Genomic DNA, 27735 nt, shown 5'->3' with positions numbered 1-27735 from the left:
TCTAATGTGAACCAATAATATCCGAATTTTTCTAATTCATAAACAACACCACAACAACATCAATAGAAAAAAGATAAGATAGTTTTAGGGTAATGAAATATTTTTAATAAGAATGATAAATAAATGTATTGATGAATAAATATAATATTTCATTTTTGATATTGTCATATAGAAAATATTTCATTTAAATTGTAAGAATGATAAATAAATATATTGATGCATCCACGGTTGATTTTGTGTCTCTGGAGCTTGTACTTGTTTTTCAGATTATCGATCATGTTCTTGTACTGCTGTCATATAAGACATTCTGTTAATTGTTATGTAGGACATTCCGTTAATTATTTAACTTTGACCTCACGATAAGACTACATTGAAACTAAATGAAACTTTTTTAGATTCAAATAAGACACTTTAAACCTTAAGAACCAAAACAGGATTACACCAAAATGTAGGGGACCAATTTAATACTTTACCCGATAGATTTATTTTACGATCCTGCTAGAGAACTAATTAAGGATGTAGTCAACTGGAGTCAATTAGTTGAAATTAAAACAGGTTTATTACGAAAAAAAAAACCTCGTCACTACCTTAATTTTTCGAAGTTTGAAATTAAAAATAAAAGAAAATTGATTGAGTTGATTTTTATATTATAATTAGTTTCTTAGACTTTTTCTTTATTTTAATATTTTCTGAAATAAGAATTACCCAAATCTAATTTATATAGTTTTTTTTCTATAAGAAAAAACTTTCAAAATCAAAACTGTAACTGCCCAATGCAGTAAAGTAGATAAAATTTGATTTAATAATCCGAGTATTTAAAGTAAAATTTAAATTCTAACAATACTTCAAATATTTTGTAAATGTAGTATCAAAAATAAAATATTTTGTAATGTCACTCCCATTTTTAAATATCACTCCACAGTTCACACATGATTTTTATCATTATATATACAATATTCATTCCGTGTGTTTTTTTTTCTCTAATATTTAGACCAACTTAAAACTTACTAAATATATAGTAGAATAATAAATGATATTCTACAAGATAAAAGAGAGTAAAATGAGTGAAAAGTAGGACTGTGAAAGTAATGGTAACTGATGAGGATGGGGTGCACCGATCGAACTCATTCATGAACATGGATAGAAAGATAATAATCATATCCATGTCATGCTGTTATACATTTGGGGTTTTAACAAAAAGACATGTCACCCTTGCTTGCAAAATTGCATCATTATTTTTTCGTTGATGGTCCTTCTCTTCCACACATACATCAATGGGCATAGCGCCATAATATAGTACTCTTCTCCTTCAATTCTGTTTCATTTGCCCATTTATGGGGCATGGGACTTTTGCTGCGGAATCAAATTGATTAGTTAGAGGAAATTTAATTATTAGAGACTATTATGCTCTTATTTGCATATTTGAGATTATTTACAATAAAAAATCTATACACTCGAAGGTCAAAGCTGAAAATCACTTTTGTATGGAAAGCCAAAAAAGTCTAATAAGCTATCTGTCTTTGCATAATTTTTATGGAGAAGTCGTGTATACCATGTAATATAATTGCATAATATTTTTGGAGAAGTGGGAGATATTGATCATTAGACATTGATCACCCTCATACTATGTAATAAAACAGATATAGTTTTGAGTGCCAAACAAATCCACAATGAAGTTTAATTTGGAGAGTGGATCATCTCCAGTGGAGAAAAACTGGATGGTGTCAATTGTTTAATTTAACCCTTCATTACTCTCTCTTTCATATTTATTTTTGATCCCATTTATAGAATTAAAGGTGAGAGATCACACTTTATTCTCTCAAGTGTTAAAAAAAATTGAGAGGATCCATTTTCTTTAAATTGTTATTTTTTGTAAAAGCCCGTTTGGGAAGTAGTAGAAGCTACTTTTTTTTTGAGTTATGAAAAATCACAATATGCGTGTTTGACACCATTTTAAAAAAGCTTATAACTTTTCGAAAGGTTAACTTAAAACTTTTTGAAAAAGTAGAAATATATGACTTCTCCTTCTCGATAAGTCTCTGTGAAAAATATTTTCTGTTTTCGCTAGAAATACTGGTCCTCCACCACTGTTGGAGATGATATTAAGATGGTATCTAATGGCTCACAAAAGCAAGCTGTAACTGATTATGGTTGAATAACTATAGTTAATTTATTTACCATATTGAGTTAGGTTTTAGTAAGGTTAATTTTCTAATAGCTATAAATAGTGGATAACAATATGTACTCCCTGGTACTCAGTGGTTCATTTTCAATTTTAGGTTTTGTATTTTGTTCATATGACATATCTACCGAGTCTTCTTCTTCCGCCTCAATATTATTTTCTTCACTAAAATCAGATCTAGACCACGATTTTTTCATGGTGCGGTGAGCGTGGAAGATCGTGAAAGAAGTGAAGTTTTAGCCACAAATACAATATTGAGTTAGCATTAATGGCCGACACTCCTTTCGACCTAATGTCTGGGGAAAATCACGGGTCACATGAGAACCAGGAGCTTTCAGCTGGTGAGCTTCAAAATCTAGCTCACATTCTAAGCCAACTCTCGAGTTTGCAGCCACAAAGCGCGAAATCGAGCACCAATCTGCTTGCGGATCCAGCAAGTGTTTACTTTCTACATCCAAGTGAGAATCCTGGAGTTTCTATTGTCCCAATTGTGCTTAATGCTAAGAACTACAATTCTTGGTCAAGAGCTATGAAATTAGCGCTGAAATCAAAGAATAAGATAGGCTTTGTTGATGGAACCATTGTGAAACCAGATAAAAATGATCCTGCATATGTAGCATGGGATAAATGTAATACTTATGTTGTTTCTTGGTTAAATCTATCATTGAGTGCTGAGATTGCATAGAGTGTTGTTTGGAATGAAACTGCTGTAGATTTATTGCTTGATTTGAAGCATAGGTATTATCATGGAGACAGATACAGGGTTGCTGAATTAGAAGAAGAGATGTATGCTATGAAACAAGGGAATCTAAGCATAACAAATTATTTTACCAAGTTGAAGGCTATTTGGGAAGACATTGACAGTTTCAAACCAGTTCCACAATGCAAGGAATGCTATGAAAAATGTGACTGTGGCTTAGGAACCATGAGAGATTATCGAGATGAAACTTATGCAGTGAGATTTTTAAGAGGATTGAATGAACAGTATGGGACTGTGAGATCCCAAATCATGCTGATGAAGCCTCTTCCAGACATCAATAAATTTTTTTCTCTATTTATTCAGCAAGAGAGACAGTTTAATGGATCAGATTTGGAGACTCAGAACTTTACAGCTTTGGCCAATTCAATTCATAATTTCAACAATAATTCAAGCAGTGTTTCTAGAGGAAGAGGACGAGGAACCCGTGGAGGTAGAGGTGGAAGAGGAGGAAGAAATTCAGCACCTAAGACATGTTCTTATTGTCACAAGGCAGGGCATCTTGTGGATACTTGTTACCACAAACATGGATTTCCACCTCATCTACAGAGGCAGAAATGGCCACGAGAGACTAGCAACGGAGCTATGGCTAATCTAATTATTGCTGGAATTGAAGAGAGCAGTACCAACAATATCAAGCAGGACAAGGAAGCTGATGGTCAATCCCAATTCAATCAGAGTTTGAGAGATGCACTGATTACCTTTCTTCGGCAGGAGTGTGCACAGTCATCTCAAGGAGCAAGTGTGAGAGATGTCAATCAATCAAATGCAGGAAGTGGAGGTATACCTTTAGAGACTTATGCACTTTGCATGAGCTCTCATATTGCACGATTATTGTCAGTAAAAACCTTTTTCTCAAATTCTTGGGTGCTTGATACAAGAGCTACTGATCATGTATCATACTCATTGCATTTTTTTACAAATTTTAGACATATTAGGCCGATTCTGGTAAAATTACCAGATGGAACACACACAACTGCAACTATAAGTGGAATTGTGGTATTTTCAGCTACATTCTATCTCACGGATGTGCTGTACATACCAAGTTTCAACTTCAATCTTTTATCTATTTCCAAACTTACAAAAGGCCTGCATTGTGAATATGTTTTTACTGACAAACTTTGTGAGATACAGAATCGGACCTCTTTGAAGATGATTGGCACAGCTAGAGCAAAACATGGATTATACATGATGAATTTTTCTGCATTAGAGTTAGCACACAAGGACAACATGGAAAATACAACATACAATAGGAGTACTAGGATTCTAGATCCACAAAGTCATAGTGACAAGATTTTACTTTCTTCTAATTTTAGGACAGCAAATTTGGTTACACAAACTTCATGTTTTTCTGTTGAGAATTTATGGCATTTTAGATTGGGTCATGTACCACAAAATAAATTTGATATTATCAAACAAATATATCCTTGTGTGCAATTTTCTACATCTACTTATTCTAAACCATGTGATTTTTGCCATTATGCCAAGCAAAAACGGTTACCATATACCCTTAGTGAAACAACAAGTTTAAACAGTTTTGATTTAATACATATTGATATCTGGGGCCAATGTCACTTATTTCTCTACAAGGTTATAAATATTTTTTAACTGTAGTAGATGATAAAATCAGATTTGTATGGATTTATTTCATGAAATTAAAGTTAGAGGCCAGCAGTTTAGTTCAGAATTTTGTTGCTTATGTGAAAACTCAATTTAATTCTCAAGTAAAGATTATTCGAACTGACAATGGTCCTGAGTTTAAACTTGATATTTTTTATAATTCACAGGGTATAGTGCATCAAACATCATGTGTTGAGACACCTCAACAAAATGGTATTGTTGAGCGGAAACACCAACATATTCTCAACATTGCAAGAGCATTAATGTTTCAATCATCCTTGCCAAAAATTTTTTGGAATTTTGCTATTGGTTTAGCTGTTCATTTAATTAATAGACTTCCGACTCCAGTTTTAAAAAATAAAACCCCTTATGCTACCTTATTTGGCAAGGATGCGGACATCAGTAACCTTAAAGTGTTTGGATGCTTGGCTTTTGCTTCAACGTTAATTCATGGACGAAAAAAATTTGATAAACGAGCACGAAAGAGTATTTTTCTTGGTTACCCACCTGGCACAAAAGGATATATTTTGTTTGATATTCACACTAGAGAATTATTTTTGTCTCGAAATGTGGAGTTTTATGAACATTATTTTTCTTATAAATCCTTTCATGATGACATGACCAAAAATTTTATAAGTGCTTCTTCTTTACCTATTGCTGATTCTAATTTTAATGAATTTGATCTTTTCACTTATGATTCTTTAGATGCATTTCATCCATCTCATGTAAATATTGATTCTTTTCATGATCCTAGGGACCCTACCTCACTCACTGATTCACATGTAGTTTCTACTAGTCCACCAAATAATGCATCATCTAATTCTCATTCAAATGACAACATGCATCATCAGGATCTTAGAAGTTCAACTCGTACACATAAACCACCTTCTTATCTTCAAGATTATCATTGTATGTTACTTACAACAGGAAGCTCTAGTAACCAATCATGTTCTAAGCGGTACGGTCTATCTCACATGGTGGATTATGGGAAGCTATCCCCTGCCCATAGAGCCTTTTCCCTAGCAATAACCACAACAGTTGAACCGAAGACTTATGAACAAGCTGTGCAACACGAATGATGGAGAAATGCAATTAGTGTGGAATTACTTACTCTTGAGAAGAATAAAACTTGGTCTATCACTTCTTTGCCTCTTGGAAAGCGCCTCATTGGATGCAAGCGGGTTTTTAAAGTGAAGTTTCACCCAGATGGTAGTGTTGAATGCCACAAAGCACGTCTTGTGGCTCAAGGTTTTCGTCAAAGAATTGGCTATGATTACTTTGATACATTCAGTCCGGTTGTAAAAATCACTACTTTATGACTTATTCTTACTCTTGTTGCGGTACATGATTGAAAACTTCACCAATTAGATGTCAATACAGCATTCTTGCATGGTGAGTTGCAAGAAGAAGTTTATATGAAACCCCCCAAGGTCTCGATATTCCAAATGGTGCTGTTTATAAGTTGAATCGTTCTTTATATGGCTTGAAACAAGCAAGCCGTCAATAGAATTTAAGATTAAGTGGTTTTCTTCAGCAACATGGCTTTATCAAGTCTCCTCATGATCACTCTTTGTTCACCAAGCACACTAACCTCGGCTTGACTATTAATATTGTTTATGTTGATGATCTTATTTTATCTGGAGATAATCTATTTGAAATTGAAGCTATTAAAAAGGCTCTTGATGCTGAATTTAGTATTAAGGACTTAGGCCGGTTGAAATTTTTTCTTGGAATAGAAGTTGCTTGTAGTTCTGAAGGGATTGCTTTGTATCAACGTAAGTACACTCTTGATTTGCTTGAGGAATATGGTATGTTAGAAGCTAAACCTGCTTCAGTTCCTATGTTGTATAATGGAAAACTTTCTAAGGAGAGTGGCACAAGATTACAAGATCCATTACAATATAGAAGACTGCTCGGATGACTCCTATATCTCACCAATACTCATCCGGACATTGCTTTTGCAGTTGGAAAGCTCAGCCAATTTTTGGATTGTGCAACTGATGACCATTACAAGGCAGCACTACATGTTCTTCGATACATCAAGAAATCTCCTTCTAAGGGTCTTTTCTTCTCTTCAAATAATGATCTCAAATTGACTGGTTATATTGATTCAGATTGGGCAACTTGTTCCGATACCCGTCGATCAATAACTGGGTATTGTTTTTTCTTAGGTTCTTTATTAGTATCTTGGAAGAGTAAGAAGCAAACAACTGTAGCATGTTCTCCCTCAGAAGCTGAATATCGTGCCATGGCACAAGCAACTCGGGAAGGTCAATGGCTTCTTTATCTTCTTAATGACTACCATGTATCTCATCCTTACCCAATCAATCTCTATTGTGACAATCAATCTGCGCTGTACATTGCAGCTAATCCGATTTTTCACGAAAGAACCAAGCACATTGAAGTAGATTGTCACATTGTTCGTGAAAAGTCTCAAGCAGGGGTGCTGAAATTGCTACCTATTAAATCAGCTCATCAAACGGCTAATTTACTTACTAAAGCGTTATCACCGGGTGTCTTCGAACCTTTACTTTTCAAGTTGGGCATGCTTGACTTACACGCCCCACTTGAGGGAGGATATTCTGATGATAAGAGGATAAATGTTTCAACAAGCCTTAATTCAAGGGAGGATGATAATAATGTTGCTGAACTTGCAACTAATTCAATCAGTTTCAACTTGAGGGAGGATGTTGGAGATGATATTAAGATGGTATCTAATGGCTCACAAAAGCAAGCTGTAACTGATTATGGTTGAATAACTATAGTTAATTTATTTACCATATTGAGTTAGATTTTAGTAAGGTTAATTTTCTAATAGCTATAAATAGTGGATAACAATATGTATTCCCTGGTACTCAGTGGTTCATTTTCAATTTTAGGTTTTGTATTTTGTTCATATGACATATCTACTGAGTCTTCTTCTTCCGCCTCAATATTATTTTCTTCACTAAAATCAGATCTAGACCACGATTTCTTCAACCACCATTTTCACGCAAGGTTCTATCTGCTAGAAGTACTGGCCCTCTACCACAATTTTTACGCAATGTTCTATCTGTTGGAAGTATTGATCATCTACCTATTGCATATATTCCTTCTATATATTCCTTCCAGTTATTTGTTTACCATTTTACCACTCTATTTTTATTATTAAATTTGTATTTAATATTATGTATGGTATGAAATCTCAGTTTTAATTTTATTTTTTTAAATGTGATTTTATTTTTATATAGTTTGCTATTATTTTTATAGTTGGAGCAAATTTTGACCCCAATAAAGGTGTAGGAAATTCTAATAGGAGTAAAAAAATAAAAAAATAACAATAAAATATACATTGAGACACATTTATTTTTTATTTTTACCTACCATATCATACACAATAAAATAGCAAACACTAACTACACAATCTTTTCTTTGGCATTGCCATCAAGATTATTGTGAATTAGAATTTTATTACTATTCACCACAAACAAGAACACTGTTATGGGTGAAAGTGAAGTAGAAGAACCAATTTCTAAAGATATTATGTAGGAAAAAACAGAATGTTGAAAGCGCTAGAAAAATGGAACTAATAAAGAGAACAAATAAAGAATCAATTGCCTAATGGATTGTAATCTTAGTAATTAGGTTATGTAAAATTAATATTCAATATTGAAAGTATTTGTTATCATCGTTATTTTAATATTCATTTTCTTATGTAAAAAAATTGTATTTTTTGAAGTATCTATCCAAACACTACAACTTTAAAATATGTATTTCTATAATTAAAAATCCAAACAATAAATAACTTATTTATAAACTACTTTTAATAAAAGTCCTTATACTTTAAACTCTTTTTTCAAAACAACTTATTTAACATTTTATTTCAAAAGCTCTTTAAAATAAGTCCATTACTTTTATTTCAGCATTTTTTTTAACTTTTTTTTAGGTATTATAATATCAAACGCTGGCTATTTAGAGAAAGTCTAGGGGGCAGGAACGGACCGAGCTTCACATAAAGATGTGCCAATTGATTCATTCTTTTATCATTAAATGTGTATAAAAATTAATAGAAGTAAAATTAATAAAGATGACAAATTCTCTCTAATTTAATTAAAATATTTTAAGATCAAGATTTAAAAATAAAAAAAATATGTTTTTATAAATTATACATAATGAATAGTATTTTAAGAATGAAAGTGTTCATTAATTTTTTTTTATTTCATATCTCCAATATATTTTTAGCATAATTAACAATATTTAACAAAATTTATTTTAGTATATATATTTTTGCCCCTACTCTTAAAATTTTCTGGGTCCGTCACTGTTAGGGGGCCAGCAAATTTGGTGATTTTTAGCCATTAATTAATCATCAATGATGTTTTTAATAGTGTAAGATTACATCTAATGCCTAATGGTATAAAATTATTCAATTTCCTTTTAATGATTAAATTTAGAGTAAATACCCTTTCCGGCCCCTGTCCATTTTGAAAATTGACTACCCGCCCCCTAAAGTTTATAAATTATCAAATCGGCCCTTATCCATTTACTCCGTGATACCAATTAGCCCTTGAGTTGGTTTCTCCGTTCAAAGTCGACGAAAAATGCTGAGGTGTAACGTGCAGTCCGTGACGTGGCGTTGGATCATCAAACGTGGATTGCTCTGTAAGCATGTGGACAAATAAGCCCCTGCAGACTCAGCAAAGCGACGTCGTTTTAAAAAGAAGTCCTTTTGCTCGTTTAGGGCGAAATCTCAGTCTCTCCATTTCTGAACCCTAACACTAGTGCCTGAAGCATGAGCGATCCAGAGCAATCTTCAACCTCTAACACACGCCGTGTCTGGAGGAAGAATTTGGTGGGTTCGAGTAGCAATGCAAGTGAGGATAAGAAGGCCAAGTTCCAGCACCCTAAATGCAAGTGTGGCACCTATGCAGTCATGCAACAGTCTGGGACAGCCAAAAACCCAGACAGAATCTTCATGGGTTGTGCCAACTATGGCGTAAGTGTGCACCCATCTTCAGTTTATGTAATCAACTTCCCACGTTGTTTAACAAGTTGTATTCACTATAATGGCAATTGCAGATGGAGCAACGTCACTGCAACTTTTTTGTTTGGCTAGACGAGCTGATTGCTAAACGTTTTGGCAATGAAGATGACAATGACATTCAAGGAAGAATGATGATGATGGAGAAAAGGTTGGAGCAACTGGAATTCAAGCTTGAAGATGAATATGAAGCAAAATAAAAAAAATGTAGTAATAGCCATAGTATGTTTGTTATGCTGGCAATGTTAATTGTGTTAACAGCAGTTGTGTTTGTAGTGTTTTAGGGTATATTGTGTTGCTTTAAGTGATGCATGGATATCTGTTAAGATTTAGGTTGATTTGCTCTGTAATTGTAGATTCTAAATGAATTGAATGTGAATTTTTCTTTGTTATAATGTAAAGACTGAACCCAAGATAACTCTGCACAATACTGTATAAGGTAAAAGCATAATGTTTATATTCATACTGCTAAGCACAAAGGCATTTACATAGTGAGCCAAAATCATCAGCACATGTCTGAATTCACAAAACAAAAAACATGTTCCATATTGTTTAGTGTATTACTTCCAATAACTTGGCAACCAAAAAACTTTACACAAAATATTCATAACTATAACTAGGATTATGTCATTTCTGAATCCTTGGTGGCCTAAACCCATATGTTGGCTTGAATTTGTGGGGTGCATTTAGGCCTGGTGTGGGGATAAACATGAAGGGAGTTGTGGCAGTCCCTGAGTCAGTTGCTCCTTCAGGTGGAAGTTGTTGCTGAGTTGATGGTTGTGAGTTTAGGGTTGTTCCTTGCTGTAGAGGTGGCTGAACTGTTGGGGCTGTGGCCTGCTGTTGAGGGTGGTGTACTGTAGGTGCTGGAGGTCTAGTTATAGCTTGCTTGGGTCTGAAATTTGGCCCGTGGTTGAGTACAGTTGGGGTAGAAGGGTTTGAGGGCTCAGTATTGTAGTCCACACCCTAAACCACATGAAAATAACTCAGTTTATTATATATGCTCTTGGGCCAATTAATTTTATAGTTAAAGAGTATGAATCTGTAAAATAACATTACCTCTACTGGTGGTTGGGTAGGGTGTGAAGATTGAGTGTCAACCCTTGTCTCTTGTTGGACTGAGTGAGTGTTAGAGGTCTTAGGAACTTTTTTCTTTTGCCTTTTTGCTTTACCCTGTGAAAGACATATGAGAAGCAAAGTAAGCACAGCCATGATAGGAAAAAAAAAACTTAAGCTTAGGGGAACATTAAGTTCAAACAAAAAACTACCACTGGATCAATAGATGTGGCAGTAACATTTTGGGGAACATTGCTTCCAACTCCTTCCTCGGCCTGTGCAAATCAAAAAATAACAATCTCAGTGTCTCTTTTGCCCACATTTACTGCACGTGACTTGGAAAGACTTCCTCACCTTGTGACCTTGCTGCTGCATTTGTGACTCAGCCACCACATCAACAGCCCTTTTTTTGGTTGGTCTCCTTGGGGGTCTCCTAATGATTGGTGCCTCTGGACGCAGCCTGTTTGTTTCTTTCCAAAACTCCTCAGAATTCACTGGTTTAATGGAGTCCCCATAAGTAGCCCGAACAGCTTCCATTGTAAGCCATTTATGTGCAAAATTCTCTAGCCTCAGCCCTTGTTTCCTTAACCTTGAGATAGCAGCTACTGCATGCTTGCAAGGCAACCCTGGTAGGATAGATACACAAATGACTTTTACTCGATCAAGCTTTACTTAAATCATTGCCAAGAAATGAGTTGATGAATATACCTGTTAGTTGCCAAACGTTGCAAGCACATGTATGTCTTTGCAAGTTAACAGCCACTCTAGTCTGGTACCTCTGGACTTCAAACAATACCCTTGCCTCATCCCCAGCCCACTCTGCTGTCCGCTTATTGCTCTCAGGAATGATGTACTCATCCAGCCTTAGTTGTTGAACTGGAGCTAATTTACCCTTGTATTTGCTTATTCTGTGCTTGTGCCCTGCCATCTTTCGCATAATGTAACTTCGAAACTCCTCGCACATAGTTAAAATCGGTTTCTCTCTATACTCCACGATCTTGGCATTCCAAACTTCGCACATGTTATTGGTGATATTGTCACACTTCGGGCCATGGCTAAAGTAAGCCTTCGTCCATGAAGCAGGATCAAACTTCTGTAGATACTCCCAAGCAGCTGTGTTCACCTTCTTCACAAGTTTCATTGAGTCTTTGAATTCTCTCATTGTTGTGCTCTTAGCAGCCTTCCAAACCAGCCCCTTTGTGTGCTTGTCCTTAAAGTGTTTGATGAAGTTTTTCCATATATGTAAGACACAATTCCTATGATGGGCTTGTGGCATTACCTCATGCAATGCCTTAGCCAACCCCTGCAATAACAATTCATAAGAACAGTTGAACTAACAAGTAAACACAGCACACAAACCATATAACAAAAAGGAAACACAAAGAAAGAAGTAATGTAACCTTCTGCTGGTCAGACATGAAATTTCACCCATTGGCAGCCACAGAACCAAGATCATCATGCAGGATTGAAAGAAACTATTTCCAGGAATCAGTGTTCTCAGCTTCAACTACAGCAAATGCTATAACAAAGAAACTATTATTGGCATCCTGCCCCACAGCTGACAACAGATGACCACCAAAGTATCCTTTTAAGAAGCATCCATCCAATCCAATCAGAGGGCGACAGCCCGCCTTGAAGCCTTTCTTGCAAGCATCCAGTGAAATGTACAACCTATTGAAGAGTGGACGACCCTCCGGTTGAGGAATGACATCAACCATACCAGTGGATCCAGGATTGCTTCTGTGAATTTTATTTAAGTAGTCATGTAGCTTTCCATATTGTTCTCGCTCCTTTCCAATTACTTGCTCTCTAGCAGCTTTCAAGGCTCTGTATATCATCCTATAATTTATATGGACATTATAGTCCTGCTTCATGTGCTCTAGTGCCTCTTTCGGAGTCATTAGAGGTTGAGTTACCAACCTTTTTACCAACTTACTTGTCACCCAAGATCTATCAGCCATGTTGCTGCTCAAATTCCTACCACAGTTATGCTCTCCAATGAATGTCTTGATTTGAAAACTTAGACTCTGACTATTATGAGAGCAAAACACCAGCCATAGACAACCCTCCTCAGCACACCTTGCTCTAATCCTCTTTGGCTCATTCTTCAAATACATAAGCTCTTTTTCCTCATATACAAAGTAATCCTTAAGTGCTTGCTTGAACATTGCCATTGTCTCAAAGTGTTGTCCAACCTGAAACTGAACTTCACCATACTCTGCATCCTCATTAAAATCAGGATATCTTGCCTTATGCCCCCCATCTGAGTCAGAAATTGGGGAGTTAAATGCCTCAGACTCATATTCATATGGCTTTTCCAGGTCTGAGTCCAATTCCTCAGCCACTGGATCTGAATTGGGCTTATCCCTTGCCTCATCATTTGGGTCAACATCACCTGGCCCATTACCTTGATCTCCACTAGGCCCATTGTTTGGCTCATTGTCTGCTTCTTGTTGGGATAGAACATGTTTTCTTTTTCTTCCAACAATACCTCTTTGCCTTCTTCTTCTTAGTCCTAGGAAACATGTCCTTATCACCAAAAATACCAGGTGGCGCATTATTCTTCTTTTTAGGTGTCTGTTGTCTAACACAACTCTTCTTCCTAGCACCCTTTTGTCCAGCATCCATTGCCTCTTTCATCCTCACACTAGGCTGCTTCTTCCTCACACTCTTCCTCTGTACATTTACTTCCTCATCACTACTACTACTATCAGATTTTAATTCAGTTGGAGGGGGTTTGTAGGGTTCGTCTTCAGTTGTTTCATATCCGTCATTCGAAGAAGGTGAATCTACCTCAACAACATCAGGCCCATATACTGGTTGACTAACATCATGCTCAAAGTAAATAACCAGCAAATTCGACTCCACATTCTCCATTTTTTTATCAGACATTTCATTGATTTCCTTATCCCCTTTGAGAACATGCAACCCAGACTCTAAATCAAGGGAACTGCCATCATACCAATACATCTGTTTGTAACTTGTATACCCTAAACCCTTGAACATTTCCTCCAAATCCTTGAAATTAACATAATCTATGTCTAACGGAGGAAATGTCTCAACACTTCCGTCGCGGTAGAACAATGCACCATCTTCATCCCTTTCAAACCAACCCCCATGATGAAAAACAGGGACTATTTCATATGACATCTATTAGAACAACAATGTGCAATAATTAGAAATTAATTAACAACTTCCAAAACGCCTCATTTTAACATTTTAGACCATGCATGAGGTGATCAGTAATCCAAATCATCATTAACCATAACCAAGTTCAGAAAAAAAAAATGGACCAACACAAGCTAACGAAGCACTAAGATCAGATAGCGACACTAACCTTAGTAGCGCCGTCAGTTCCTCCGTCTGCAGCACCGTCAACTCCTCCCTGTTGGAAGTCTCTGTCAGCTTGCTTGGAGGGAGACGTTTCGGTCTCTTAGGGTTTCTTCGTAATTTTCAGGAGAGAACGAGGGTGATGTATGGTGATGGGGGTGTGCACAAGGGGGAGAATGGAATTTCACCCCAAACGAGCAAAATGATGCCAAGCAAAACGACGTCGCTTTGCTGAGTCTGCAGGGGCTTATTTGTCCACATGCTTACAGAGCAATCCACGTTTGATGATCCAACGCCACGTCACGGACTGCACGTTACACCTCAGCGTTTTCCGTCGACTTTGAACGGAGAAACCAACTCAAAGACTAATTGGTATCACAGAGTAAATGGATAAGGGCCGATTTGATAATTTATAAACGTTAGGAAGCGGATAGTCAATTTTCAAAATGGACAGGGACCGAAAAGGGTATTTACTCTTAAATTTAACAAAAGTGCTGGCCCTAGTACTCCTCGGCTATATATTCTATATTTCATTTAATTAAGCTCCATTTGAATGTTACATACTTAGTTGCACGGACAACTCTCTAGGTCTTCATCATCTTTCAAAAGAGCAAAGAGAGCGACAAAAAGATAGGAATCAGTGGAAATGAAAATATGAAGCCTTTTACTAATAATTTGAAGTCTTCGCTTGTGAAAATTCTTATTCTTTTCCAAGGAAGGTAAAGCAGACATAAATAACAAAACCGCGTTTTGGTGCCCCCACAGCTTTATATAATGTAAAGTCCAAAGCGAGCACTGCCACTGAGGAGTGAGGAAGGGTTCTGGAAATAATGGAGGAAGAAGCTAACAAAGTTCATAGATATTTATTTGATTGGCAACTAACAAAGTAGATAAACAAGGAACAGCAACAGGATTAGGATTATTCCATTCATTCATTGTTCAATTCAATTTCAGTCTCCGATGGGTAACTGCTTCTCCGACGTCTCCGGTGGCCGCGCTGCCATCGGGGGAACTGCCCGAGGCCTCCTCAACGCCATCGACGCTCCCAACGACGCTGTCGACAACTTCCTCAGGTCCCGTGGCTACCCGGCCTCTTCTCTCAGATCGAGGTTCCTCACTCTCTTCCGCTTCTTTACCTTCCACCACTCCTACTCTTACCTAACTAACTTCTCTTATGGTAACGTTTTTGTCGTTTTGTTGGCAGCTGTCGTTTTCTGCTTCCGGCTTGCGTGATCGAGATGTTCTCTCTAAGGTTCGTCGTTTCGAGCATCAATCGTCGTTTATATCTTTGTTCTGTTATTTCTTTCAGCTTCAGTTTCCTGTAGTTCAGTTGATGAATGTCAATTTCAGTGTTGCAAGACCAGAATTATCTCTTGTTTTCTGCAACGAGCTCGTGATTTTTTTTAAAAAAAAATAAAGCAAAACAAACAAACAAACCACGAAATTATTGCAAATCCATAATTTATTTTAGGCAATTGTGCAGGACTATTTGATTATGGTGACGTTGCATTGAAACTACATATATTTTATAATGAAAATCGGGCCAGGCCATTGTTATTTCATTCTGGTTTTGGATTGTTATCTTTTCCTGCAAAATTGTTGTGATGGTAAATACGGTCACCATTGACTGTTTGTGTGGCTGTTATTTGCTGTAGAGTGATCCAATGATGGTTCTTTATACAAGAGGGAAACATGGAGCACTTGAGGAAATCGGCCGTACTGAAGTAGTTCTGAATTCTTTGCAAGTTAAATGCTTATATTTATACTTCTAACAAGGCACACTAGCATTTTGTTTTTTCACTAGGAATCATTCTGTAAAATATTTTTTATCACAGGTTTCGAGTGTACGACATTGATACTCAGTTTCACAATTTGGATGTGAAGGTATAGTGTTTACCTTGGAGACTCTTGAAGTCACCCTTTTTCCTGTAACTTTAAGTTCAAGTGGCTATTTAATAAAGATAATTTTACATGTTATATTCTAAAGTGTAACCCTTTCTTAATAGGATTGTGAATTTTACTGTTTTGTGACTTCTTTATGATTCTATGCATACAACTGAACCTGCTTAAGTTTTTTCTTTATTGGTTGACATTCTGCACAATCTTTTCATAAGGTTGTGAAACAACATATTCCTAGTTATTTCCAAAACTATACATTAATTTGCTATGTGGAACTTTTTACTTTCTCTTTCATTAGATGTGATAACAAGTTAAAGCATAAAAGTCCATATTTGTAAGTTTTGATTGACTTATACAGATGCTTAAGCTAGAAGAGAAACAATTTCTAGGTGAGGCAACTTGTGCATTATCGGAGGTAATGTGGAAATCTTTCAGGCTATTGTGGCTGTTCAAGTTTTTGTGGTCTGATATCTGACAAGTAAATAAAAATTTCATTATACTCTCAGTTAAGCTGTATCTTCATGGCTTCTCACTATCTCACATTTATTACTTTTTCCCCCAAATCCCAATATATGCTGTTTGAAAGTGCTTACCATCTCAGTCTTTGAGTTAATAGCTTACTAGGTAACTGCCAAGCATATTGAAAAGTTTTTCAGAAAAGACGAGCATTTCATAATGCATACTCAAATTATGATGCACTAGCACCTTATTCATTTCTGAAAATAAATTATCTTCCCAAGAACTCTTCCCATCAACAGTGACAGTATGGCATCTGCAGATAATTATAAAGTCTGATCGATCGTTGGCATTAGAGCTACATAGAGAAGATCCTATCAGATCTATGCATTCCCAAAATTGCAGGAAGCTCTTGGTGCATGCCGAGGAATGTGTTGGCTCAAAGACTACAGTAGAGATGATATTTAGGTGCTCAGATTTGGAAAATAGGGATCTCTTCTCAAAAAGTGTATGTCTTAGTTTTTCCTTTTCTTGTTAGGTGTTATATGGAAAGCCAATTATTATATAAAATAAGACATGGTTTTGTTTTGTCTTGTAGGATCCTTTTTTGATAATATCAAAAGTTGTGGAAGGTGGTACCCATATTCCAATTTGTAAAACAGAAGTTATAAAGAATGATCTCAGCCCACAGTGGAAGCCAGTGTTCTTAAACATTCAACAAGTAGGAGGCAAGGTACAAGGATCACCCTCTTAATTTATTCTTTCCGTAAAACTATAGAAGTATGGAAATATGGCCATGTTTTATGAGATTATATATGGAATAATATGTTGAACTTCATGATTTAGACACAGTGGAAGCTCTCTCATTTTTTCGTTTTTATTATATACAGGACAATCCTTTGATACTAGTGTTATAACTTCAATACCAATGGCAAACATGATTTGATAGGGTAATTGACAGTTACTTTTTAATTTCCTTCCTCTGTTTGTTCCTTTGTCTATCAATATACTTTCTAGGCTGAAATGCTTCTTTGTTTTATCAGAAAAGTGCAAAAGTCTTTGGCAGAGTTGGAGAAGCTTCATGCTAGTGGTCAAGGAGGAACTTTATTTTTGCCTACTGGCGGTGGTCATAATTCTCATAACAAGGTTTTATTATAAAGTTTATTTGTGTCATGAATCCTTCTTTCTTTCTCTAAAAAGTATAAAACATATTTTTCTATAATACAGGTATTAAAGAGCCGGGTATATCTGGACAAATTTTCTGAAAGTGTCCAATATAGTTTCCTTGATTACATGTCTGCGGGTTTTGAATTGAACTTCATGGTGGCCATTGATTTTACAGGTACAGCTCATATCCTCAAATGAAGTGTACCTTATTATTTTCTAGATTTCTGTAGTTGTCAACATGAGGGGCCTTAGATATACCTGGATGACAAAGGTTTATGCATTCTTAATCAAATATAACTAACCTCCTGGTTTATCAGCTTCAAATGGGAATCCACGTCTTCCAGATTCTTCAGGACGGCCAAATGCATACCAGAAGGTGAGAACTGAGAAGTGATCTTTAGTTTGAATCATTTGTTCTTCCAGCTATCCTTGTCTTGAACTTGTCACAACTTTATTTCTAGGCAATTGTTGAGGTTGGAGAGGTGCTACAGTTTTCTGATTCAGACAAACGATTTCCTTCATGGGGATTTGGTGCCCGACCAATTGATGGTCCTGTTTCCCATTGTTTTAACCTCAATGGAAGCAGTCACTAACTCACTATTTTGAGGTAGATATGCTACACCTGTTCTTGCTTGTTTTCACTTATCATAAAATAGTTCATCATGATTGAAGTTCTGTGTTTAACAGGTGGAAGGGATCCAAGGAATTATGATGGCATACACAAGTGCCCTGCTTAATGTTTCTGTTGCGGGACCAACTCTTTTTGGACCTGTCATAAGCAATGCTGCACTTACTGCCAGCCAATCTGTAGCAACTGGTGCAAGAAAGTATTTTGTTTTGTTAATTATCACAGTAAGAAATAAGAATTAGAACTTTTTTATTTCTCTCTAGAACTATGTAGCTGCAATTTACTCTTCCTGTAGTCTTTTTTCTTCCATGTCTCTTTCCGACATGCGCCTTGATTCAGCCATATAATCATAGCAGAGCTAATCACTCTATATCTGTGTTGCATATGAGAAAAAATTCTTCTTTGTCGTGACTTCTAAGCCTGTGATGATTTTTTGCATCATCTTGCTTTTCCACTGCTGATGCTGACATTTAATTGACATCACTAGGAAGGAGTGGTGACAGATCTCCAAGAAACAATAGATGCCCTTGTTAAAGCCTCTGACCTACCATTATCAATCCTTATCGTTGGAGTTGGAGGAGCTGATTTCAAAGAAATGGAGGTATGAAAACATCTCGGCTTTTTATACATAACTGTTCCTCATGGGAACTGTGTGATCAGTATACCACAACTGGTTTTTTTTAGTTTTGCTACTCCTTTGAATAGATTTTAGATGCTGACAAGGGGGAGAGACTCGAAAGTTCATTCGGACATGTTGCTTAACGAGATATAGTCCAGTTTGTTCCATTTCGAGATGTTCAAAGTAGGTATCAGTTTGCATATTATGATGTAACTCCATCCTATTGCCTTCTAACTCAAAAAATCTTTGCAATCTTCCCATTGCAGGTGGAGAAATTTCAGTAGTTCAAGCACTTCTAGCAGAATTACCTACTCAATTTTTATCGTACATGAGAAACAGGAATATCCAACCGACTCTCTAAGGCATGTAAAGAACCACCATTTTCAAACTACATAGTAAAACGTTCTATCCATTGATTGTTGTGCCATTTCAAGGCCCTCGCAGTATATTAAATTGAAATTTGGCTAAAGGGTGCAAACTCGCGCTTTGGCTGAATGCTCATTTAATTGAAGGTGAAGAAGGGCTTGCTAGCCAATTGCATTTATCTAAGATTGGTATCTGTCTGAGCGAGCTTTATGGGTAGGATTTCCTTTCCTTCTTCTTGTACTCATGCTTTGTGGGTTTTGTGGCAGGTTCGTTCAGAACTACAAATTGGAGTTTGTTTTCTTCAAGCTCTGGGGAAAATTTTAGTCGTTCAGTGAACGTTGAAATCCAATAAGTGAAAATATTTGTGAATTGATACTTTGATGCAAGTTAGATCATTGATGTCTTTAGATGGAAATTGATTATATCCATGAAGTTAGTAAAGGTTACTAGATGGAAATTTTAAATTTGTCATAAAAAACAGGTGGGAGGGTGGACACAAGAATATGATGGACTCACCTTTGTAGCAATAAGGGGAGCAGGACATGAAGTTCCTTTGCATAGACCAAAACTTGCTCTTTCACTCTTCAAATCCTTCATGGCTGGAACCTCCATGCCCACTCTTCAGCTTGTCAGTGACTCCTAAAAGATGCATCTCGAATGTAGTGCCTCTTGGAATGATCATTTGGCAATTTATTTTCATTTTTCTAACTAGGGATTTCTTATCCAATGAATAACTTCTCATACCACTTATACAGATGTATACCCTTATTTATCCCTAGAAATCAAGAGACTGTAATTTTTGTGTATGTGATCTTTGAAGTCAAGCAAATCTCATCATTGTAACAAGATCAATAAAATATACATGCTTTGAGATTTATAAAAATGTTAACAATTAATATTTTGTTATTCAATGATCAACGATTAATAACATCTTTATTCATGTTTAATTTGTTTAAAATTTGGCAATTGATCAAAGTAAAGTAGGTAAACTATCAAAGAGCCAAATGTAACTGCCCCATAATTAGGTACTGAAAATGAAAATTAACTCGATATTCTCTTCCAATTTAAAGCTCAGGTAACAGCCATGAACCCCTCATTGTTCTTTCTCAAGCGTTTCTCAATTTATTTCACAATGAAAATGAATAAGTCTATGTACAGATCCCAAATAACTGGCATGTTTCTACCCTAATGACCTTTCTTTCGATCTAGTATAATATTTCCACAGAATATTGCGCAAAACGAATAAAATAGTTGAAGATCACAAATAGAAGTAGCAGCAGGTAATGTGGTAATGTAACAATGTTGCACTGTATTATTAGAATTTCAGGTGGATAAAAAAGGAGTGATTTTTGTATTGCATAACATTTCTTCTATGTGTGCACATAAACAGGGCGTGCAGCTACTCGAGCAAGCGTTTGTACTTGCACCAGGCAATGGCAACCACATACAAGAAAATGGTTCCAGCAGCACTGCCCCCAACAGTCCAGAAGAACTCTCCATTCCCGGTAATATTTGAATCAAATAGCTCAATATGAATGTTCATGCCGAAAATACCAGCGACAACGACAAAGGCACTCACTACCAGAGTTGCTGTGGTTAACATGACTCCCATTTGGAGCAGATGATTCTGTTTGTCATCCAGCATTATGTTGATGTAGTCCTCTGTGTCGTCCACGTATTCCCTTAGCTTCAATAGGATCACCACAACAAAACAACATCAAAACCAATCTTATCGTTAAGGTAACATGTAAATCACAAGAAGCTCACCAGACCAGAAATATGTTGGTTAAAATTTGTTTTAAGCATTTTCTTTGAAAAGACCATAGCCTAAAACTACCAAGGCACAATATTTGCCTCTATTACCCAAAAAGAGAAATTGTCCCTAAGATTTTGAATCTCTAACATGTTTGGATCTTTTGCAAGCAATAACAAGCGAAATCCTCAATTAGAAAGAAACCAGACAAGCGTCACAATAATTCTTGGAAACGGGAATTAGTTGCTTATAAAACACAAGATTAAAAGTGTAAATGGTAGTTATAGGCAACGGAAAAGGGCATGACAAAGAAATGAAAAGGCATACAGTAGAGAGCTTGTTGAGTGTGCCATCGATTTGCACAAAATATGCTTCCAAGAGCATCTCAAGCTCCTCCACATCAAGATGCTTAGTTGTGGTACTGTAGGTAGTGCTAGCACGGCTGTCCCTGCTAACTCCCACTAATAACCTGTCATCATCATGTTGATTATCGTCATCGCTTGCAGCAGCTCCACCCTCTTCCAGTGATATTTCAGGAGGAATGCTGCTAATTGGAGAATTAGAATCAGTAAAGCAGTACTAACTAACAAGATTCAAGGCAAACAGAAAAGATTTACATGTACACGTGCCTGTCATCGACATCAAGCTGATTATGGTGGTCATTGTCAACATCATCATCATTTATAGAGGAGGCAGAAGAACTGTGGAGCTGTTGTAACTTGTCGGTGAGATACATCTCAGCCATATCGTCGTCGTCATCGAGCAAGTGTTCTAACTCATCCCTTACCTTCTGAACGCGACCAGTGATGGCAACAAGTCGGCTCTTAATTTGACGAACCCGTTCCAAATTGAGAGTACTGATCTTGGAAGTGAGCTTGTCCAAGGCAGGGTGGGCCTCCTGTTCCAGGGTTTTTGCCTCGTTCTCTAACACACTGCACGCAGCCTCCAGGCAGGCCTCCAGTGCCACAAACTCGAACGGCAGGATCTTCATGCCATCACCGTTCTGAATACCATTCTGCTTCGATTGGGCTTTCACTTGCTCCCCAACGGGATCGAGATCTTCATCTTCATCCTGTCCCTCTCTTGATTGCCCTTCTTCCGAGTCGTACACTTTGCTCAGCTTGAAATCATCCGAAGCCGCAGCTGCCGCAGCAGCTCCCTGGACTTGGTGGTGCCGGAGGATCCTCGAGTGGAGCTCCTCCACGAAAGGGGTCACGGAGGGGTCGCGGGAGTTGAGGAGGAGGACCTCGTGGGCGGTGATGATGGCCTTGATGTGCTCGAGGTTGATCACGATGGCCCTCTCACGGCCTAGCACGGTCGAGGGGTAGGACAGGAGGGGGTCGAGGATACGGAGGTCGCGGGCGGGGAGACCTGTGCGCCGCATGATGGCGTGCTTGCCGGCCTCCACAACCTGCTTCTGACCACTGGAATCGAGAAGCAGCCACGCCCTCACCCCGGTCCCCTTCTTCCTGTTTATCGGATTCGGAGCAACCGGAACCCCAATCCCATCCATCATCCCTGCCGCCGCTGCCGGAACCGGAGGCGGACCCTGACCCTGACCCCGAATATTCATCAGTTCGATTCCCTCCTTCACTTAATCAATTATTCAATTCTTGCCTTGTATTAATTGTATTCACCTGCTGAAACGATGTGGCTACATTAGGGGTAGAACCGAAACAACCGGTGGTTCAACCGAAAAAACCGTTTTAGAATAAAATAATAAATAAATTATAAATAAACATCCTAAAATATAATTATAATCTAATATAAATCTTAAAATATCTTCGAAATTTAAAACAATACATAAAATATCATCAACCAAATTCATATGATCTTATCAAAATACATACTCAAAAGTTAAATAATAAAGAGAATATCTAAACATTAAATACCAACATAAAGATTTATCAATCATCAAATGCATTGTTATCAAGAGAATTAGAATTGGCAGTATCATTCGAATTAGGAGGATTAGGATTGGCAAGCAAGTTATTGTTCACAGATGCATTGTTCTCAGCAATTGCTTCTTGATTAATACTATCATCCATAACTGAATAATAAATCATTCACAAAATTAAAAACAGCAGTAGCACAGCCAGCACCAAACAGGACATTCAGCAACAAAACCACCATTACCAACAGCATTCAGCATTCAACAACAAAAACACCATTACCAACAGCATTCAGCAACAAACAGGGCATTCAGCAACAAAAATTAGCATTCAGCAACAAAGTGTCATCAATCAAATCCATATGATCTTATCAAAATACAATCTCAGAAGTTAAATAGTAAAAAGAAATATCTAAATATTAAAAACCAACATGAAGATTTATCAATCATCAAAATCCGTAAATTAGAAGAACCTTGTGACTGACTATTATTCGAACTAGGTGGATTAGGATTAGCAGAATCATTTGAATTAGGAGGATTGGCAAATGAATTATTACTCAAACAGGCATTATCAACAACTGCTTCTTGATTAATACTTCCATCCATAACTAAAATCAATAAATCATAATCCAAATTAAAAACAGCAACAGAACGGCCAGAAATCAAATAATCATCCATAAGACCATAGAACAGAATCAGTAACAAATCCATTACTCAATTTCAGAAACAAAACCATTACTCAATTTCAGAATCAGTAACAAAAGCACATATTAGAATAGAATCAGTAACATATCAGAAATCAATCACTAACTTCAGAGTTCAGATTCACAAATCCCTAATTTCAGAAATTAAATATTCGAGTAATTTGAAATTTCAGAGTTCAGACCACTAATCTTTGACCGAGAGAAAGACAACGCCGACGAGACGAGAAGGACGGCGACGGCGAGATGAGAAGGACGACGACGGCGAGACCACGGCTTGCAGCTCGAACTCGAGCAAGAAGACGACGCGACTACGTGCTGAGCTAGGGGTTTCGGTCTCGGACAGGGGGAAGGAGGAGGCGCCTCCGACCGACGGCAGCGGCGGATCCGTGGAAGAGGCTAGGCTTTTGGGTTGGGGGCTAGGGCTGTGGCTGGGGAGGGATTTAAAATATCTTCTAAATTTAAAATATTACATAAAATGTCATCATCCAAAGCCAGCCATATGATCTTATCAAAATACAGATACTTTAGTGAATAAACATAGGCAAACAACTCTACCACAATCAACAAAAGGTAAAAAGGAAGAGAGAACAGAGAGACAAACATCATATATCACACATTCATATATACAACAATTGACAAGTAGAGACACAAACTACATAAACAAATTGGAAGCTTGCTGGAAATGGCATTATCAAAACTGCAGTGTCGAGTCTGCAATCTCCCAATCTAAAAACATGAGAAAGTACCTATGAAAGTTCTCAATTACAATTGTTACCAAATAGAAACCAAAATAAAAATGGGTCAAAAAATGCAACTTACCCATTTTTAATCCTAAGCTTCCCTGTATTTCCTATCATGATCACCAACCTAAAAAATATCAACCATTTGACAAAAAATTCATAGTTTAGTAACAGTTTTCTATTAGCATCTATGTTGGGCCTGGTAACAAGATAAATTCACAGCTTAGATATTCTGAACACATGAAAATACATGGATTGTGTAGATCATATGACCAATATGATTTCTTTCTTGATTTTTTGTAAAGTGGGTTCTGTTAACAATTTAATCATCAATCCTCAATTTAATTAACAAGATTAACAAGATTTTCAATTTAAGCAAGAAGCAGTGAGCAATGGGCAACAACAGAGTCATCAATCATCATCAATCACAGGTTCACAAGAACCCACGGCAAATTATTCAATAATTATTCAACTCAGTAACAAGTAACAACAACAAAGTTCACAGCTTAACTAACAATAATTATTCAACAAAGTTCACAGTTCACAGTAACAAAAAATTAATCAATTATAGTTAAAAATTATTAAAAATGCAAAGCATATTCAATAATCATGCAAGGATTTCTGATCAAAGCATAAAAAAAAATAAAAAAAACGAAGAACAAATGAGCTCTGAGTCACTGACCTTCGATCGCTGAGGAGGACGGATGGCGACAGACGACGGCGACAAGATGACGGCCGCCGAGCACGAGGAAGAAGCAGCGCGCCTGCGACGGGGACTGCGAACAGATCGAGGACTTGGAGAACTCCCCTGACTGCGATGCACGAAGACTCGAGAAGACAAACCCCTGACTGCGACAGATGGCGACAGACAACGGCGACAAGACGACGGCCACCGAGCTCGGGGGAGAAACGGCGCGCCTGCGACTTGTGACTGCGAACAGATTGAAGACTTGGAAGAAACTCCCCTGATTGCGACGCACGAAGACTCGAGGAGACAAGCCCCTGACTTCGACGGACGGCGGCAAAGACAGCTCCTCCTTGCGGCGGTGGTGGCGGCGGTGGTTTTTCCCTTGGTTGAGGCTGGGCGTGTTTGCTCGATGGAATAAGGAAGGAGATGGATAAGAGTATAAGACGCGTTTTGGCTTCTTTGATTTTCCCTTAAGCGCAAAACTGTGTCGTTTTGTTCAAACCGGCCAGTTCCGGTTCCAGTTCGACTGGCCGGTTCTCGGCCAGTTTAGCGGTTTATGGCCGGTTTTGTAATTTTCGGTTTGAGACATCAAACCGAATCGTTATTATTGCCGGTTTGTGATTAAATCGGTTGGACCGGTCGGTTCGGTTCGATTTTCAGAACCATACTTTTTTGTTTTAAATGGCAAAACGGCGTCGTTTTCTAAGAACCGGCCGATTTCTGATCCAATCCAACCGTCCGTTTCTTGACCAGTTCAATGTTTTAAAGCGGTTTTGTATCTAACGGTTTTAAGAGGATGACCGGACCGTCTTCTTTGCCGGTTTTCGGTTGAACCGGTTGAACCAGTTAGTCCGGTCCGGTTTTTAGATCCATGCAAAAAACCCTGCTGCATTCACAGAAGTCGCAGAAACTATGAGAGGAGTTGTCTTGGTGATTAGTAAATCTGCTAGGCTTTTTTCTGCTGTTTCAGAAAAATTTTTGTTATATGGTGTTTGGGCTTGCTTTTTTGGTTTGGTGTGAATATTGTGATCCATACGATATAATTAAGTTATGGACTATATATGAAGTAGGAAAAAAATGATATGGACCTAAATAATAATAATAATAATAATAATAATAATAATAATAATAATAATAATAATAATAATAATAATAATAATAATAATAATGGAGTTAAACTAAGCCTCACTTGTAGACAAGGATTCAAGTTGTAGACAAGGATTCAGGTTCTTAGATTTACCGCCCAGTGAACGTGTTCGATTCCTTATGAATGATGATGTTAAAGGGAATTTATAATGGACTGATACGGATACGGAATATGATGAGCGGATAATTTATACGCTTTTTGACATTGTTTTTAGTATGTTTTTAGTAGGATCTAGTTACTTTTAGGGATGTTTTCATTAGTTTTTATGTTAAATTCACATTTCTGGACTTTACTATGAGTTTGTGTGTTTTTCTGTGATTTCAGGTATTTTCTGGCTGAAATTGAGGGACTTGAGCAGAAATCAGATTCAGAGGTTGAAAAAGGACTGCTGATGCTGTTGGATTCTGACCTCCCTGCACTCAAAGTGGATTTTCTGGAGCTACAGAACTCGAAATGGCGCGCTTCCAATTGCGTTGGAAAGTAGACATCCAGGGATTTCCAGCAATATATAATAGTCCATACTTTGGCCAAGAATTGACGACGTAAAATGGCGTTCAACGCCAGCCTTCTGCCCAAATCTGGCGTCCAGCGCCAGAAAAGGATCCAAAACCAGAGTTGAACGCCCAAACTGGCGTTCAACTCCACAAATGGCCTCTGAACGTGCAACACTCAGGCTCAGCCCAAACACACACCAAGTGGGTCCCGGAAGTGGATTTATGCATCAATTACTTACTCATGTAAACCCTAGTGACTAGTTTATTATAAATAGGACCTTTTACTAGTCTTTTTGACCATCTTTTGGACGCCTGGTTCTTAGATCAGAGGGGCTGGCCATCTCGGCCATGCCTGGACCTTCACTTATGTATTTTCAACGGTAGAGTTTCTACACTCCATAGATTAAGGTGTGGAGCTCTGCTGTTCCTCAAAGATTAATGCAAAGTACTACTGTTTTCTATTCAATTCTTCTCTGACTGAGATTTGCAAGGTGACCATAGCTTGCTTCATACCAACAATCTCCGTGGGATTCGACCCTTACTCACGTAAGGTATTACTTGGACGACCCAGTGCACTTGCTGGTTAGTTGTATCGAAGTTGTGACAACTATGAATTAAGATCAGAGCACCAAGCTTTGGAGCCATTACCAGGATTTGTTCGAGCCTGGAGATCACAATTTCGTGCACCAGAATACGATACGATACGAAATATTTTGATACATGAATTTTAAAATTTTATAAGATATAGGGACACACATATATATAAAATATAAAATATTTTTTTAGATAAAACATAATGATATTTTGATATTTTATTGATAGTAAAACATAAGTTTATTTTTTAATTGATTTTAATGTCTTATTTTAATTATAGAGAGTATTTAAAATATTTTTTATTTTAGTAAATAATAATATATACTATTTCTAAATTTATTTCAAAAATACACGTTGAGAATAAAGTTAGACATACTAACACGTGATGATATTTATGTGTGTCTAAGCCTATCTGATTTTTTTTTCGTTTTTTATTAAATTGGACACATATTATCACATGTATTTTAATTTTTTTAATTTAAACTTCTCATTTCTTAAAGTAGTACGTTTATTTAACTTGATTAATTAAAATTACTTATTTTAATATTTGTTCTGCAACCTTAATTTTCAATATTTTTAAAATTAAAAATTATGAAATTTAAAAAAATTAAAATCTAAAATTATCTA

General features: G+C 37.0%; 4 protein-coding genes, 1 long non-coding RNA gene and 1 pseudogene across 5 annotated transcripts; 2 read left to right on the top strand and 4 right to left on the bottom strand.

Annotated features, from left to right (window-relative positions):
* Positions 2451-7314, top strand: LOC107646670. The gene is made up of 9 exons (XM_016350838.1): positions 2451-2811; positions 2896-3775; positions 3869-3938; positions 4727-4772; positions 5265-5429; positions 5487-5623; positions 5720-5854; positions 6094-6367; positions 6524-7314. The coding sequence occupies exons 1-9, from the start codon at positions 2451-2453 to the stop codon at positions 7312-7314; spliced, it is 2859 nt and encodes a 952-aa protein (XP_016206324.1).
* Positions 10378-10935, bottom strand: LOC110263923. Its single transcript, XR_002349651.1, has 3 exons — positions 10845-10935; positions 10636-10749; positions 10378-10542 (listed from the first exon to the last, which is right to left on the bottom strand). It is a non-coding gene; the product is annotated as an uncharacterized LOC110263923 (long non-coding RNA).
* Positions 10933-12050, bottom strand: LOC110263718. The gene is made up of 3 exons (XM_021105479.1): positions 12033-12050; positions 11341-11935; positions 10933-11258 (listed from the first exon to the last, which is right to left on the bottom strand). The coding sequence occupies exons 1-3, from the start codon at positions 12048-12050 to the stop codon at positions 10933-10935; spliced, it is 939 nt and encodes a 312-aa protein (XP_020961138.1).
* On the top strand, positions 14530-19980 carry LOC107646185 (annotated as a pseudogene).
* On the bottom strand, positions 20194-22424 carry LOC107646184 (magnesium transporter MRS2-3; the record flags this gene model as incomplete). The annotated part of the gene is given in 3 exon segments (XM_016350385.1): positions 20194-20784; positions 21178-21394; positions 21480-22424. Coding segments are annotated over 3 exon segments (1449 nt in total). The 3' UTR covers positions 20194-20496.
* LOC107646669 lies at positions 23892-25765 on the bottom strand. Its single transcript, XM_021105478.1, has 4 exons — positions 25675-25765; positions 24868-25342; positions 24265-24312; positions 23892-24171 (listed from the first exon to the last, which is right to left on the bottom strand). Exons 1-4 carry the CDS (start codon positions 25763-25765, stop codon positions 24063-24065), a joined length of 723 nt encoding a protein of 240 aa, XP_020961137.1. The 3' UTR covers positions 23892-24062.

Source organism: Arachis ipaensis, chromosome B06, assembly GCF_000816755.2.
Source record: "Arachis ipaensis cultivar K30076 chromosome B06, Araip1.1, whole genome shotgun sequence".
NCBI lineage: Eukaryota > Viridiplantae > Streptophyta > Magnoliopsida > Fabales > Fabaceae > Arachis > Arachis ipaensis.
Note: the sequence above shows the minus strand (reverse complement) of the source record. Positions and strands in the feature narration are given on the sequence as shown.